A 12,765-nucleotide genomic window follows, 5' to 3' on the forward strand; every position below is an offset into this window, starting at 1 on the left:
AAGTCCAAAAATTTTGCATTTGTAATTATTTTAGAACATATATAATGACATACAATGGATGTAGAATCTTTCCAAGTATATTAGTATTGGAAGTGATCTTATTCAACTTTTAAAAAAAAAAAAACATATATATATATTTTTAATTTTTAACTTTATATTGAATAATGAATATATATCGTTTGAAGGATAGACATATGGCCAAAATTATAACTTGTATGACCCAATATATACTCAATAAGGATTGGTTTAAGTTGTGGTTAATGAAGTTTGCCTTGGCTAAGAGGATGATAAGTTTGCCTTGGCTAAGAGGATGATAAGTTGTCGTTGAGGTCAAAATCAACACCACGATCACAACTGAACGTGTGGACAAAATTTAGAGAAGAAAGTCGATTGAAATCGACTGGAGGCATGATCGACTCAAAACGACTGAAAAAGTATAATAATAGGAGATCCGTGGGACTACCATATATAAAATGGAAAAAAAGATTCCTTGGAGGTAATGAGGTTCAATCCAACCGAATCTGACATCAAAAGCACGAATCCAATCAATAAAGAAAAAGAAAGTAACTACAAACTAAAGAGCAAATAAGAAAAGGAAAAGTCAGCTCAAAAGAAAAAGTAAATCAATCTACTCCTATAAAAAGGGGATGAAGATCATGTCTTGGGGGGGAATTATTCATATTCGGATGCTAGATTTCTTCTTTCTCCTTTTCTCAATCTCATTGTAATTGTAGTTTTTCACAATATAGTGAAACCCTAAGACCCTATAGTGAACTCAGTTTTCACATTAAAAGTGAACCGCTATAAATTCGTATATTTATTTACTTTTTCGCACTTTATATTTCTGTCTTCATGCTTAAACAACTCAAATCGGCTAGAGTCGACTACGACCAATTCGCGGACACAATTGACACTCGAGAGTGGCCATTGGCAACAAACGTAGTTGTAGGTTTCATCCTCTACATATCCCAACCTTTGCTTTTTGTAGCGAGTTTTGACTATTTTGGCATTTGAACTACAAGTTTTTAAGAGTTGTAGACATAATTTATATCCTCATTTTGCTCGATTAATTTTTATCTCACTTGTATGCTTGCTGTTTTCGTACTTGTGAGGATCAATGCGACTTTCTGCTAAAAACGACAAAGAACATTAAAAGACAAACACCTCAAAATGACACATAATTTTTAAAACCTTTGGTAACAAATAACAACTTAAGAAGGACAATTACCACAAAAACGACAATAATCGGGAAACGACATCAAATTAAAAGCTTTAATAGTTAAAACTTAAAAAACCAAAATCAACACATACAATGCAGGGACTACAAAATGACATTGCGTTTTCTTTTCTTGTTTTTGGTTCCGTATTTTTCATGTAGTGGGAACCTCCAGTTTCACAGTAATTGCTGTTTCCAATCTTTTAAAGTGTATCTTGCATTTTTTATTGGGACAGAATATTCTACTTGCAGGATCTATATTTTATGCATGTTGCTTAAGTTTCTGTCTCTTCACACACACTCTCTCTCTCTCTCTCTCTCTCATGGTCACAGTATCTAGAATCAAATTAATCACAATAGTACTTAGGAGTCACTCCTTTTAGGAGATTGGATTCAATTTCTTATGAGCTATTTCTTTCTTTATTTATTTTTATCGTGGGAATACTATGAGCTAATTAATGTATGATTTACTATACTTATTTTAGTCAAATGTCCTTATAGATCATATATAGCTTCTTCTCAATATCACTCATACGAAAAGAAAACAAAATATGTCATTTGTCTGAGTATCCTCTTGGTAACATAAAAGGCTACTCACATTATACACATATCTTAAATATAATTCCTCTTTTCTGTTTTGCCTTTCTAGTTTCTTGAAAAACTTGCTTATTTCTGTATTTCATTGTTCTAACTGACCAATTAGTAGTACTCTTGGGAGTTAGCTCAGACTAGAGAAATAACATTAAAGTCACAAATAACATCATAAAGTATTAAGTTAAGCAGGCACATTTAAAACTACAATTATGACATTGCACAGAAATATATACAACATACATGTAATGCAGACCTGCACTTCGTCACAAAGTAGGTCACTTTGAAGTGCATTTTATTGCAACCACACCGGACAAAGCATACACACTAAAGAACGGCCCACTTATTTATTATTTTCATAGTTTTTTTAAGAAAAATACTATCAGTGTCGAGCACTATAATAGAAGATGAGTCTATATTATAACTCACGGTCTATTTGTGTGCGTGCTCAGCACCACCGATACCCCTTAACATTGATGTTCTTTTTTCAAGGTGGGCAATCACACAAATATAAAATTCACACAAACAAAGACGAAATTCAAACAAAGCACACAAAACAGGAGCAGTAGTTAAGCACATATTACAAATATTTAGACTTTGGGATCCGCCTGGGGCTGGTTAACTAGGGCCTGAGTGCGAGCCTTGACAAGAAAGAACCCTAGGGTATGGCCAGCCACGGCAGCTAGGAATATTCCCACATTGAAGGACATCACAGAGAGCATGATCAAGTAGGTGAAACCGATGTGAAAAGCATAGACGCCGGCCTGAACTGCGCCGGCCTTGGTGGGACTCGTGCCGCCTCTGACGGTGGGAGAGATAGACAAAACCTCAGAAGCAACAGCCAGAAGAAACACAAAGAAGAAAGCCAATATGTACATGCCAATATCCTCGTTAGGCCAATTAGGGAACACGATTATCGCATCTTTGCCCCAGTAAAGGCTCGAATGCATGATCATCTTGCGTGTTGTGTTGCTCAGGTCGCCGCTGCCCATACCGGACATATTGTCGCCGCTCATGCTGGACATATTGTCGCTGTTCTGATCAGACATTTTTTTTTTGTTTTTCCTTTCTCAATACAGAGAAATGATCAGATTTTGGGGGTTTGACATAGTGATTATAATTAGCTTTTTTCTTGGTGTTTTGTAATTTGTGTATAATGGAGAGAGGAGCTGGAAAGCAACATTTGGGGTGGAGGGGGTGACTGAGGTATGAGATTACAAAATGATATGTGATTGATTGGCTATGTTTCTATTAATTATTTATGTTACATGGTTTTTGTCTGTTTCTTCATTTATTTTTCTATGATTCTGTCTTTATTATTATTACGTTGGAAATCCAAATTAAGAGAAGGGAAAGTAACCTAATATATAGAAGTCATTGTCTAGGTTCTGGTTCACCAAGGGAAAAAAATGCATAATTTATATTTTGTGATCAAAACTGATAGACAATTCATATTTGTCATAAACTAGTTTTTTGTTTTTCGCTAAACTAAATAATTACAAATAAGTCAACTTCTGCTAGTTGTATGATCTAGCTAGCTCGAAACTAGATAATTGTTGTGATTACTTCGTAAACAAATTACGTGTATTCATAATTACATAAAGCGTGCGACGTTGATGTTAAGTGGTGCTGACACTAATTTTGTTTTCTACCATTTTCACTCATTGCTTCTCTTTTCAGATGTTGCCTTTATGATGGAGAGCTCATGATCAAACCAATTATTTAATTACGAGCGCTTATAATAGTAGTAATAAACATAAAAACAATGCTATAAGGTATAGTGTTAAACACTACTCACTAACAGAAAATAAGTTCCGTGGCATGAAATTTACATGTATGACTCACTTTTTATTAAAAGTGATATTTTTAATAGCAATGATATACTCAACTACTTTTTAGAAAAAGAAAAAAAAAAAAGAAAAGCTTTAAAGTACTCAAATAATCGAAGTCCACAACTTTTAATAAAAGGGTGGATTCCCCCAGTGAGTGGAATCTACTTTATGAGTGAGGAAATCGTGTTAACTAGGAACACTAGCGCTCTAAATTTAATGATAAAATATAATGGAAGAGTTGGTAAAAATAACTTGTTAATTGGTTCTAACTTCATTTTGGAACAAGCTTCTTCCAAGGTTTCTTAATCAGAATAATGAACCCTTGTCACATATGCAATAGTGTGAAGAAATTAAATTAAATATGTCAAGAACAGTATTAAGTGAAAAAATCAAGAAAGCAAATATAAGAATAAAATTCTCAATGTTAATATTTATTACGTATTTATGCCACCGCAGAGGTTTAATCAATTCTAAACATAACTATTATAATAGATTGTGATCTCTAGTGATGTAAAAGGTTGTTGCTTTGAACTTGCCTATCCGCTTTTTTTTTTTTTTTTTTTTTTTGGGTCAAATTTTTTTTTTTTTTTTTTTTATTCTATGTTTTTGAGTTATTCTACAACTTTCATCATGAACTTCTTCAAAGCACCAAACTATGTATAGATGATATTATTGGCGCTGAAGAAGTAAAGCATGCATATTCTGCCACCTCATCTCTCAAAACCCACCATTTGCTTCATTTCTTTTTTCACAAAAACAAATATAGATAAATAACTCAAGTACATATTAGAAAATGAGATTTATAACGTATTTTAATAATTAATTGACATGAAGGAAGGACAATGAATTAGTGCCTCATCATCAGCACATCATGAGAAAGTGTGTGTCGTAATCAATGGGACCAATATCATCCACTATTTCCAATTCCCAAGCAAAAACGCAAAAACTTTGTTTATCATAATTGTGAAAAGCGAATCAAATACCTTTCTTTTTTTTTTGTTTTGCCCAAAGCATATCAGCTGAAACCATCACAATTCACACATGAAGGCAACATTTTTTCAATGCTTGTAAACAAATTGTAGGTTTCATTTTCTTCACATTTATAAACAAAGAAAAAAAAAAGACAGAAAGCACAAGCCATATATTGTCAAGAAAGGTAAAATCAAACATGGGATTCAAGGTCCTCTTCTTGGTTATGGTTAGACCGCCTAAGAGCGCGTGCCTTGACTATGAAGAACCCGACGACATGACCGGCGACGGCGGCGGCGAAGATTCCGCCGTTGAAGGACATGAGAGAGAGCATGACTAAGTAAGACAAGCCAATGCGAATAGCATAGACAAAGGCCCGGCTGTATGCAGCCAGAGTAGGAACTGTGCCAGTGCCTTTGTCGACGGCTGCAGGGATGGACAGTAACTCGACGACGGCGGCCATCATAAAGACAAACAGCAGAGACCAGATGTACCTGGGGAGGCTTTCTCCAGGCCAGCCTGAGAACAAGACAGTGGCCGTTTTGCTCCAGTGAAAACTCATCTCCTGCATAGTCATGTTCATGTTCTTGTCCATGTTCATATCATGATCCATGTTCATGTTTTGGTGCTCGTGAAGGGACATGATCTGTGTAGGTGAGAGATGAATTAGAAATCACTTTGAAAGATGATTATTGCATAAATGTTTCTTTGTTGTTCACGGTCTTTGTAAATCATATTGTATGATATAATAATAATAATAAATAAATAATTTGTTTATAGTTGAAAACAAGGATAATAACCTTGGAGTTGATGAAGAGATGTTCACGGCTTTAGATTCTTCACCCATGTCTTGTTCTGAGTGGCGGATTGGAAGGGTTAGTAACGAAATATTGTCATTTTTTACACACATAATGGCTGTTGTCGTTTGAGATTTGGGAAATGGAACGTTGTTTGATATGAAAGAATAATAAACTGCATGCGATATGTCGTTTTAATATTTGACACATGCTCCTGGTGGAAAGTGGATGGAATTGGGAAAACAAAATAAGAAGGCAACGAGGAAAAAAGATGGAGGAAAATTTTAATAAGTTATTTTCATAAATAGTCCTCGAACAATACAACTAATTTCATGACGCCTTTTAAATTTCATTTTTACATGGCACTAATTGAACTTAACAAAAAGGGTCTTTTTTTTTTTTTTTAAAGAAAAACAACTTTTAGTTTAGGCGAGTAGGCCGTTTTCAGCATTTCTCTTTCACTAATTACGTCACCAGTTTCTCTTGTGGTACTAATTACATCTAATTAGATTTGCAATAACTGAAGTCTTAAGTTGTTATGATAATTCCCAATCGAACATCATCACAAATAATGACACGTGTAGGCGATAAGATAAACAAAATGAGCGACCAAAATGTCTCCAAATCATTGCATACTTGTTTACTTGAAGAGAAACTTTTTTTATTATTATATTTTTTTATAGATAAGAGAGAGAGAGAGAGAGAGAGAGAGAGAGGGAGAGAGAGGGTGGGAAAGCAAAGAAACAAGAAAGATTGCCGAGTGCCAATGTCCTCTCAAAGCAATCACAATAGAAAAACAATCACTCTGACAAGAGAATTGGAAGATGGTTTATTAGTAGAGATTTCAAGAGAACATAAACCTTCAATTTTCAACTTTCTAGCAAAGAGTTGCATAAATACTAAATAGCACAAACTTGTTCATTATTTGTGTTTCAAAATAAATAAATAAATTGATAAAAAGGACAGACGCTTTTAGCTGCATTATGTTCATTTGTCGACCTTCATAGCTCACGCACGACAACATCATAGCTAAAGTAATCATAATGGAATGATTGCGGATGAACAACAGCGCAGTTTGTTCATTCCCAGAGTGAACGACGTTCGGCAGCAATTTCAGAAGAAAAGAAAACGTGCAACGCCATAGGTTGAAGATCTTCTTCATCTAACAAAAAAAGGGTCCATAACAAGATATTTGGAAAGAATAAATGGAGAATAACGAAAATGTAGAATACTCACTATGTTGTTTGGCCAGAAATCTCTATATTGGGACCCCTTCCCATCTCCGGTACCTGTGTTCAAGAAAAGGGCATTCTTTGATGATCAAAGTGCAAAGAGAAGTACAAAGCACTTCGTCCGGCAAAAACTGGAGCTTCTTGCAGTGAGACACCGACAATGTAACAAGAGACGAGACGTGTTGAAAGGCGCTTCCGTTTAGGCTTCTAAGGTTTGAAAGATTAAGGAGCTTCAACGAAGTTAAAGACATGGGAAGAAACACCTCTGGAAATGAATCCAACACCGCATCAGAATGAGCAATGCATAACGATCTCAAAGCGTTTAGTCCATGGAGATACCAATTCCTGCGTTCCACTATGAGTTTGCGGCATTTGAAAATCACAAGAGTATCTAAATCACGGGGCAATCCAGCTTCAGGTAATGACTCAACATTTGGACACTCAAGACATTTCCAAAAAAGCAAGAGATGGAAGAAGCCTGTGCATGTGTTCAGGCAGCGACCTGAAATTCTCGCAAACACTCTCAGTAAACTGAGATAGTGGAGCACAGTGCCACTTCCTTCTGAAAAGGTAAGCGACTCCAGCTTCTGACAATAACGCAGCACAAGCTCCTTAAGCATTGGGAAGTAGTCTAATGGTAACGACGTTAGAGTATCACATGCAGTAATTTCCAACGTTCTAAGGTTTGCATAGCGGCAGCTACCCGGGAACTCTAATTTGGCGCACCAATTAAGTCGTAGAGTTTCAATTGAATCACAATCAGGTAAGCTCCCAGTTAAATTCGAACAACAAAACAAGCAAAGCTGTTTGAGACGGGGGAAATATGCAACTTCTTTGTCACCTCCAATAAATAACCACTCACTCCATTTCGACATTTCATGAAACGACAAAATTTCCAAAGATTGAAATGGAATAACAGAAGAATTACTACCACAAAACTCAGCACCTACTGTCTCCAACCCATCAAAGTCTTGAACACAAAGCTCTCGAAGAGAAGGTAACTGCCCGACTGGCGGCAACAACAAGCAATACTTGCAACCAATGAGATTCAACAACACTATATTTGAAAATGAAGCATCTCCAACCCATTTAGGGAAAAACGAACCAGCATATCTGTAAATAGAGAGCTTCTTCAAGTTTGTGTGAGGTTGCAGCGCGTCAAGTACCTCTCTTCCTCTTCTACTCCCAGTACTATCACGTCTCCATGTTAAACTTAGCTCATTGAGATTCGCCTTCTCCCTTAAATTTGCTTTCAGAACGTCCTCAACACTATCAACATTTTCAAGCCATGAAATTCGAAGTTCTCCACCCAAATATCGAAGATCTCCCAACTCTTTAATGCTAGGACCGGTATGCACACTCAAAACAAAATCAGTTAACTTTTGCAACTGTTTCAAATTACACATTTGAGGTGGCATCGCTTAGAGGTGACGAAGTAGTGTCAAGATGACGCAAATTGATTAGTCTTCCCATATTGGTAGGCAGCTTAGTAAGTCTTCCACAATTAGACAACAACAATGTCTGCAAATTGTAGAGACCACAAATTGAGCTAGGCACCTCGTAAAACATGTTGCCAGATAAGTTCAAATATCTAAGATGCTTCAAATTACTGAACGAATCAGGCAGTCCACAACCAAATTTTTGTCAATTGAGAGATCATTCTTAAACACTTTCCATTTTCTGTCACTTTTTCAACTAACTGATTAGCTCAATTTTTATGTGATCCTCCTATAAAGGTGCGTAAATATTTGGCTTCAGATATACTTGTCCATGAGTTATATATGCTGTGATAAATGACGTGTCTTACTTGTAAGCTGCTTTATGTGTGTATTATCACCATACCTCAAACAAAATTTACCTGATACAAAGAGAGCTAAATCATGAACAAGATCATGCATCTTAACTGTCGACTCATCATATCTTGATCTTTGAACTAATGACCTTGATATTAGATCTTTGATGTACTCCTCTCCAACATCTTCCATTCTCTTTTCTTCCTCAACAGATTGCAAAAAACCTTCTGCCATCCACAGCAAGATTAATTCCTCTTTTTGTATTTCAAAATCTTTCAGAAATACTGAGCAATAAGCAAAACAATGCTTCAAACAAGAAGGTAGATAATGATAGCTCAACCATAACGATGGCAGAATATTGTTTCTCTGGGTTTCACGCAATTCCCACACATGGCTCCTTAGAATGCTATCCCATTTACTTGGATCTCTTTCGAAGCGTAAGAGAGCACCCATTGATCTTAAGGCTAATGGGAGCCCCCCACACTTCTTAACAATTTTCTTACCAACTTGTTGCAAACGTGGATCTGCATCCAAGTCTCCACTGAAGGCATGCTCTGAAAATATTTTCCAGCAATCGGCCTCTGGTAACTGCCGTAGTTGATAAGTTACTTCCCCGGTCTTCACTATTGATGCAACATTTTCACTCCGTGTCGTCACAATGATCCTGCTTCCCTTATCTGCAAAAGTAAAGGTGCTCCATAGGAAATGCCACTTCTCATAACTCATCCCAAACGTCGTCGAGAACCAACAAAAATTTCTTGCCTATCAATGCCTTCTCAATCGAAGTTGAAGTTCCTCAATGTAGCGTGGCGCTCTGGAATTGACCCGCTGCAAAATAGCCTTTAGTATTCTAGAAACATCAAACTCAGCCGAAACAGTAACCCATGCTTTGAGCTGAAAATCATGTCCCTTCAATCTCACATCACCGCAAACAAGTTCAGCAAGGGTAGTCTTACCAATGCCCCCCACACTGACAATGGGAAGCACGCCAATTCCATTTCCCCAAACATCACTCGAAAGCAGCAACTTCAAGATCTCCTCTTTCTCAGCATTCCTTCCATAAACATGACTCTCCTCTACTTCATGCATTAATCTTCTCAAACATACCGCCTTTCGAGCCTTAACCATCGAACTAGTTTTCAAACCAAGGACAATCCTTTTATCTAAAACATCATCCAATTCGTACGAGATCCGTGCTAGCTCACCTTGTACAGTTCTGCCAAATTCAGTCAAGCTTCAGAAGGGCTTCGTCGTTGATGTCCTCCACCAAGTCATCTGCTCTCAAGACGACATGTGTGAGCTCATCCAGCCATTCTTTCACATTCGGCTCGCTGATTTGCCTCTCTTCAGCATCATTCAGAACTAGACTTGCACTCATTAACTGCTCACTCAATTTCCTATGTTGTTCACCAATAGATTTCTTTCCTCGAAAAAATTTCGCAAACTCCACAGAACCTAACCTTTCAAATAGCTTCTCCAACACATCGCAGAGGAAATTCTCGCCCACCAGTTCCCCCATGTTACCAGAATCAGCGACTTCTCTCACTGGAAAAAAAAAAAAAAAAAAAAAAAAAAAACCACACACACACAAACAAAAGAAATTTTGAGTTAGGCTTGTCCAATGAACCTCGAAAATTTGCCCCTATAAAAAATTTCTTTGTGGTTAAAAATCTAGAATTAGGGATTTCTCTCACTGTCCAACAGAAAAATAAATAAATTTTGAGTTTGGTTTGTCCAATCAACCTCAAAATTTTGCTCCTAAAAAAATCCTTTTTCGTTAAATTCCAGAATCAGGGATTTCTCTCACTGACGAAACCAAAAAATAAATCAATAATTTTGCTTCTAAAAAAAAATGCATTCTTTTTGGTTAAAAATCCAAAAAAACAATTGAATTATTAGTTAGGTTTGTCCAATGAACCTCAAAATTTTGCTCCTAAAAAAACTTTCTTTTTCGTTAAAACTCCAGAATTAGTGATTTCTCTCACTGACCAACAGAGAAATAAATAAATAAACAGATAAGTTATGAGTTTCGTTTGTTTAATGAACCTCGAAATTTCGCTCCTTAGCGACAAGAAATTATGTCAATTTCCATTTTCTTTCAAAAAAAGATAGAGAATTATAACTATTTTTATTCACAGAGGAAAAAGAAAAAGAAAAAAAAAATTACCATGGGTAGTAAGGATTTTCCAAGCCAGAAAATAAGTAGATTTGTGTATCTTCTCTGTTCAGCTTACGACGATGGGGAGTGTTACAGAGGAAGGTGGTTTGTAACTTGATTTTATAGTTGCGGATTAAGGGTTGAGATTAAAGCAAAAGAAATGAACGGCTGATATTATCTTAATATTTTCGTTTTTTGTTTTAAGCTAATCGGTACGGATGGTCTCTAAAATCTTTAATATGTTATATTTTAGTCTCTATTCTCTTTTTTGGGTAAAACTAACGTGTTACCGTGCATTTGCGTATGCAATGGGATAATTAACAGTAATTTAAATTTAAAAAATATATAAAAACACACATATATATGTTTATAAATTGTTGTGAGTTTATAATACATATATACACATTTATTTATATCTTTATCTTTGTAAATAAAAATGTACAAACTTATTTACAGATATACAAAGGTTACATATATATATATAGATATATGTTTATAAGTTGTTGTAAATTTATAACACATATATACACATTTATTTACATATCTATCTTTGTAAGTAAAAATGTACAAACTTATTTATAGATATGCAAAGGTTTATTCATAAGAAACATAAAAGAATATTTACAATCGTCAATGGAACTAAATCTACTGAAATACTTAATGAACATAAAAATGGGTTTAATTAGCAAACCAACAAAGAGACAGCAATACAACAGTAAAAGAAGAACTCTTCAATAAAATGAGATGAAGATATGTTTATAAATGTTACATAAAAATTATCCTGTGCATCAAAGGAAAAAGTTAGAAAAAGTTAATAAAGGGAAAAAATGATTTAGATTTTATATCTTTTATTGGTAATAACATAATGAGGAAATTTTCAATTACAATTTTCCCTAAAGAGTAACTGTAATATTTACCAATGAATTCAATTGAGTCTATGAATTTAAGAAATTATGAGATTTCTTGATCTATCTTAATATTTCTCTCAATTCAAAAATTCAGGAGCATGAAGAAAAATAAGAAACGTTAAATCTTAGGAATCTGATATGAAATAAAATTTGCTTTAGCTATTTGCCTTTAATTGCTGACATCACATATTAGAAATAGCTTAAATTAGATTTAACAACACCCTTTAGTACCAACTGAATTATTCAAAAGATTTATGAAAAATAAACAGGGACAAAGAAATGAAGAAAAAAAGAACAAAACAAAAATATAGTGGAAAAAGCGAAAAATAACTTAGGTATTTATGTTTTGCTGCTAACACAACATATACTAACAAAATTAATAGAGGATTTGTATTAAAGACAGAAAAAAGGATGAGACAGCATAAATAGCACAGAGAAATATAAAAAACATAAGAGAGCATTTATAATTGTTACTAAAACGAAGGCAAAAAAAGTTACTTAAATATTTAAGAACAAAGTAAATCAATCGCAAAAGACTAACTAAAATTTTTGAGAATAAAACAAAAACAATAGGAAGGAAAAATATTCCAATAGTAAAAACATGAGTAAATAAAATTTTAGAAACTTCATAAACATAAAAATGAGTTAAATTGATGAATCAATAACAGAGGCAGGAGTAAAAGAGTATAACGGAAACTTTTTAATAAAATAAGATGAAGTAGAAATCATTTTAAAGTAAAAAATGACAGTAAAAGCAACATACTCTTGACAAAATAGGATGACTAAAACAACATAAATCTTAAATAATTCGGGTGACATCAAAGCATGCTAAATCACACTATAAACAGTTATTTAATACATGGTAACAATCAAAGGAAAATACTACATCATTACCAAATGAGAAATCACATTAGATAGAGAACAAAATATTGACAGATTAATATAAAAAATGTGATGGAAAGCTAACTTTTAGTCAAATAACAATAAGTTATGTAATATAAAAACTAAACAATATTTTACAAATAATATTAACAAACTTATTACAAATATAATTATAATTACATAAAACAGTGACCACATATATTAGTAATTCAATAAATACACTTAACAAATCATAGTAGTAATATGTAAAATTTTAAGAACACTTAGAAATAACGTGGAAGAATTAAGAAAGAAATACCTTAGAACAAAAGGAATTCTCTGAAATGACCTTTTGCTAAAGAGTGACTACAACATTTCAAGAGGAGAAAAATGTAAAAATATTGAACA

At 34.3% G+C, this 12,765-nt stretch overlaps 4 protein-coding genes across 5 annotated transcripts; all 4 read right to left on the reverse strand.

The window, feature by feature from the left end:
* Window positions 1-2,121: 2,121 nt before the first annotated feature.
* Window positions 2,122-3,009, reverse strand: LOC21399296 (copper transporter 1). Its single transcript, XM_010094729.2, has one exon. The coding sequence runs from the start codon at window positions 2,854-2,856 to the stop codon at window positions 2,398-2,400; it is 459 nt and encodes a 152-aa protein (XP_010093031.1). The 5' UTR covers window positions 2,857-3,009; the 3' UTR covers window positions 2,122-2,397.
* Window positions 3,010-4,650: 1,641 nt separating this feature from the next.
* On the reverse strand, window positions 4,651-5,194 carry LOC21399297 (copper transporter 6). Its single transcript, XM_010094730.2, has one exon. The coding sequence runs from the start codon at window positions 5,189-5,191 to the stop codon at window positions 4,802-4,804; it is 390 nt and encodes a 129-aa protein (XP_010093032.2). The 5' UTR covers window positions 5,192-5,194; the 3' UTR covers window positions 4,651-4,801.
* A 1,080-nt stretch (window positions 5,195-6,274) lies between these two features.
* Window positions 6,275-10,667, reverse strand: LOC21410827 (putative disease resistance protein At3g14460). Of its 2 annotated transcripts, XM_024163378.1 has the most exons (4): window positions 10,598-10,667; window positions 8,496-9,975; window positions 6,642-8,158; window positions 6,275-6,567 (listed from the first exon to the last, which is right to left on the reverse strand). In XM_024163378.1, the coding sequence occupies exon 3, from the start codon at window positions 8,053-8,055 to the stop codon at window positions 6,664-6,666; it is 1,392 nt and encodes a 463-aa protein (XP_024019146.1). In that variant the 5' UTR covers window positions 8,056-8,158; window positions 8,496-9,975; window positions 10,598-10,667; the 3' UTR covers window positions 6,275-6,567; window positions 6,642-6,663. The 2 variants fall into 2 exon arrangements, with proteins under 2 accessions (XP_024019146.1, XP_024019145.1); XM_024163377.1 differs by having other exon boundaries at window positions 6,642-9,975.
* Window positions 8,142-9,156, reverse strand: LOC112090936 (putative disease resistance protein RGA3). The gene is made up of 2 exons (XM_024163389.1): window positions 8,496-9,156; window positions 8,142-8,158 (listed from the first exon to the last, which is right to left on the reverse strand). The coding sequence occupies exons 1-2, from the start codon at window positions 9,154-9,156 to the stop codon at window positions 8,142-8,144; spliced, it is 678 nt and encodes a 225-aa protein (XP_024019157.1).
* Window positions 10,668-12,765: the final 2,098 nt, after the last annotated feature.

This window comes from Morus notabilis, unplaced genomic scaffold, assembly GCF_000414095.1.
Source record: "Morus notabilis unplaced genomic scaffold, ASM41409v2 Scaffold1154, whole genome shotgun sequence".
Lineage (NCBI taxonomy): Eukaryota > Viridiplantae > Streptophyta > Magnoliopsida > Rosales > Moraceae > Morus > Morus notabilis.

Excerpts from the sequence above, each read along its gene's own strand:
- LOC21410827 (XM_024163378.1), bottom strand. The coding sequence starts at position 8,055 with ATGCCACCTCAAATGTGTAATTTGAAACAGTTGCAAAAGTTAACTGAT.
- LOC21399297 (XM_010094730.2), bottom strand. The coding sequence starts at position 5,191 with ATGAACATGACTATGCAGGAGATGAGTTTTCACTGGAGCAAAACGGCC.
- LOC112090936 (XM_024163389.1), bottom strand. The coding sequence starts at position 9,156 with ATGAGTTATGAGAAGTGGCATTTCCTATGGAGCACCTTTACTTTTGCA.
- LOC21399296 (XM_010094729.2), bottom strand. The coding sequence starts at position 2,856 with ATGTCTGATCAGAACAGCGACAATATGTCCAGCATGAGCGGCGACAAT.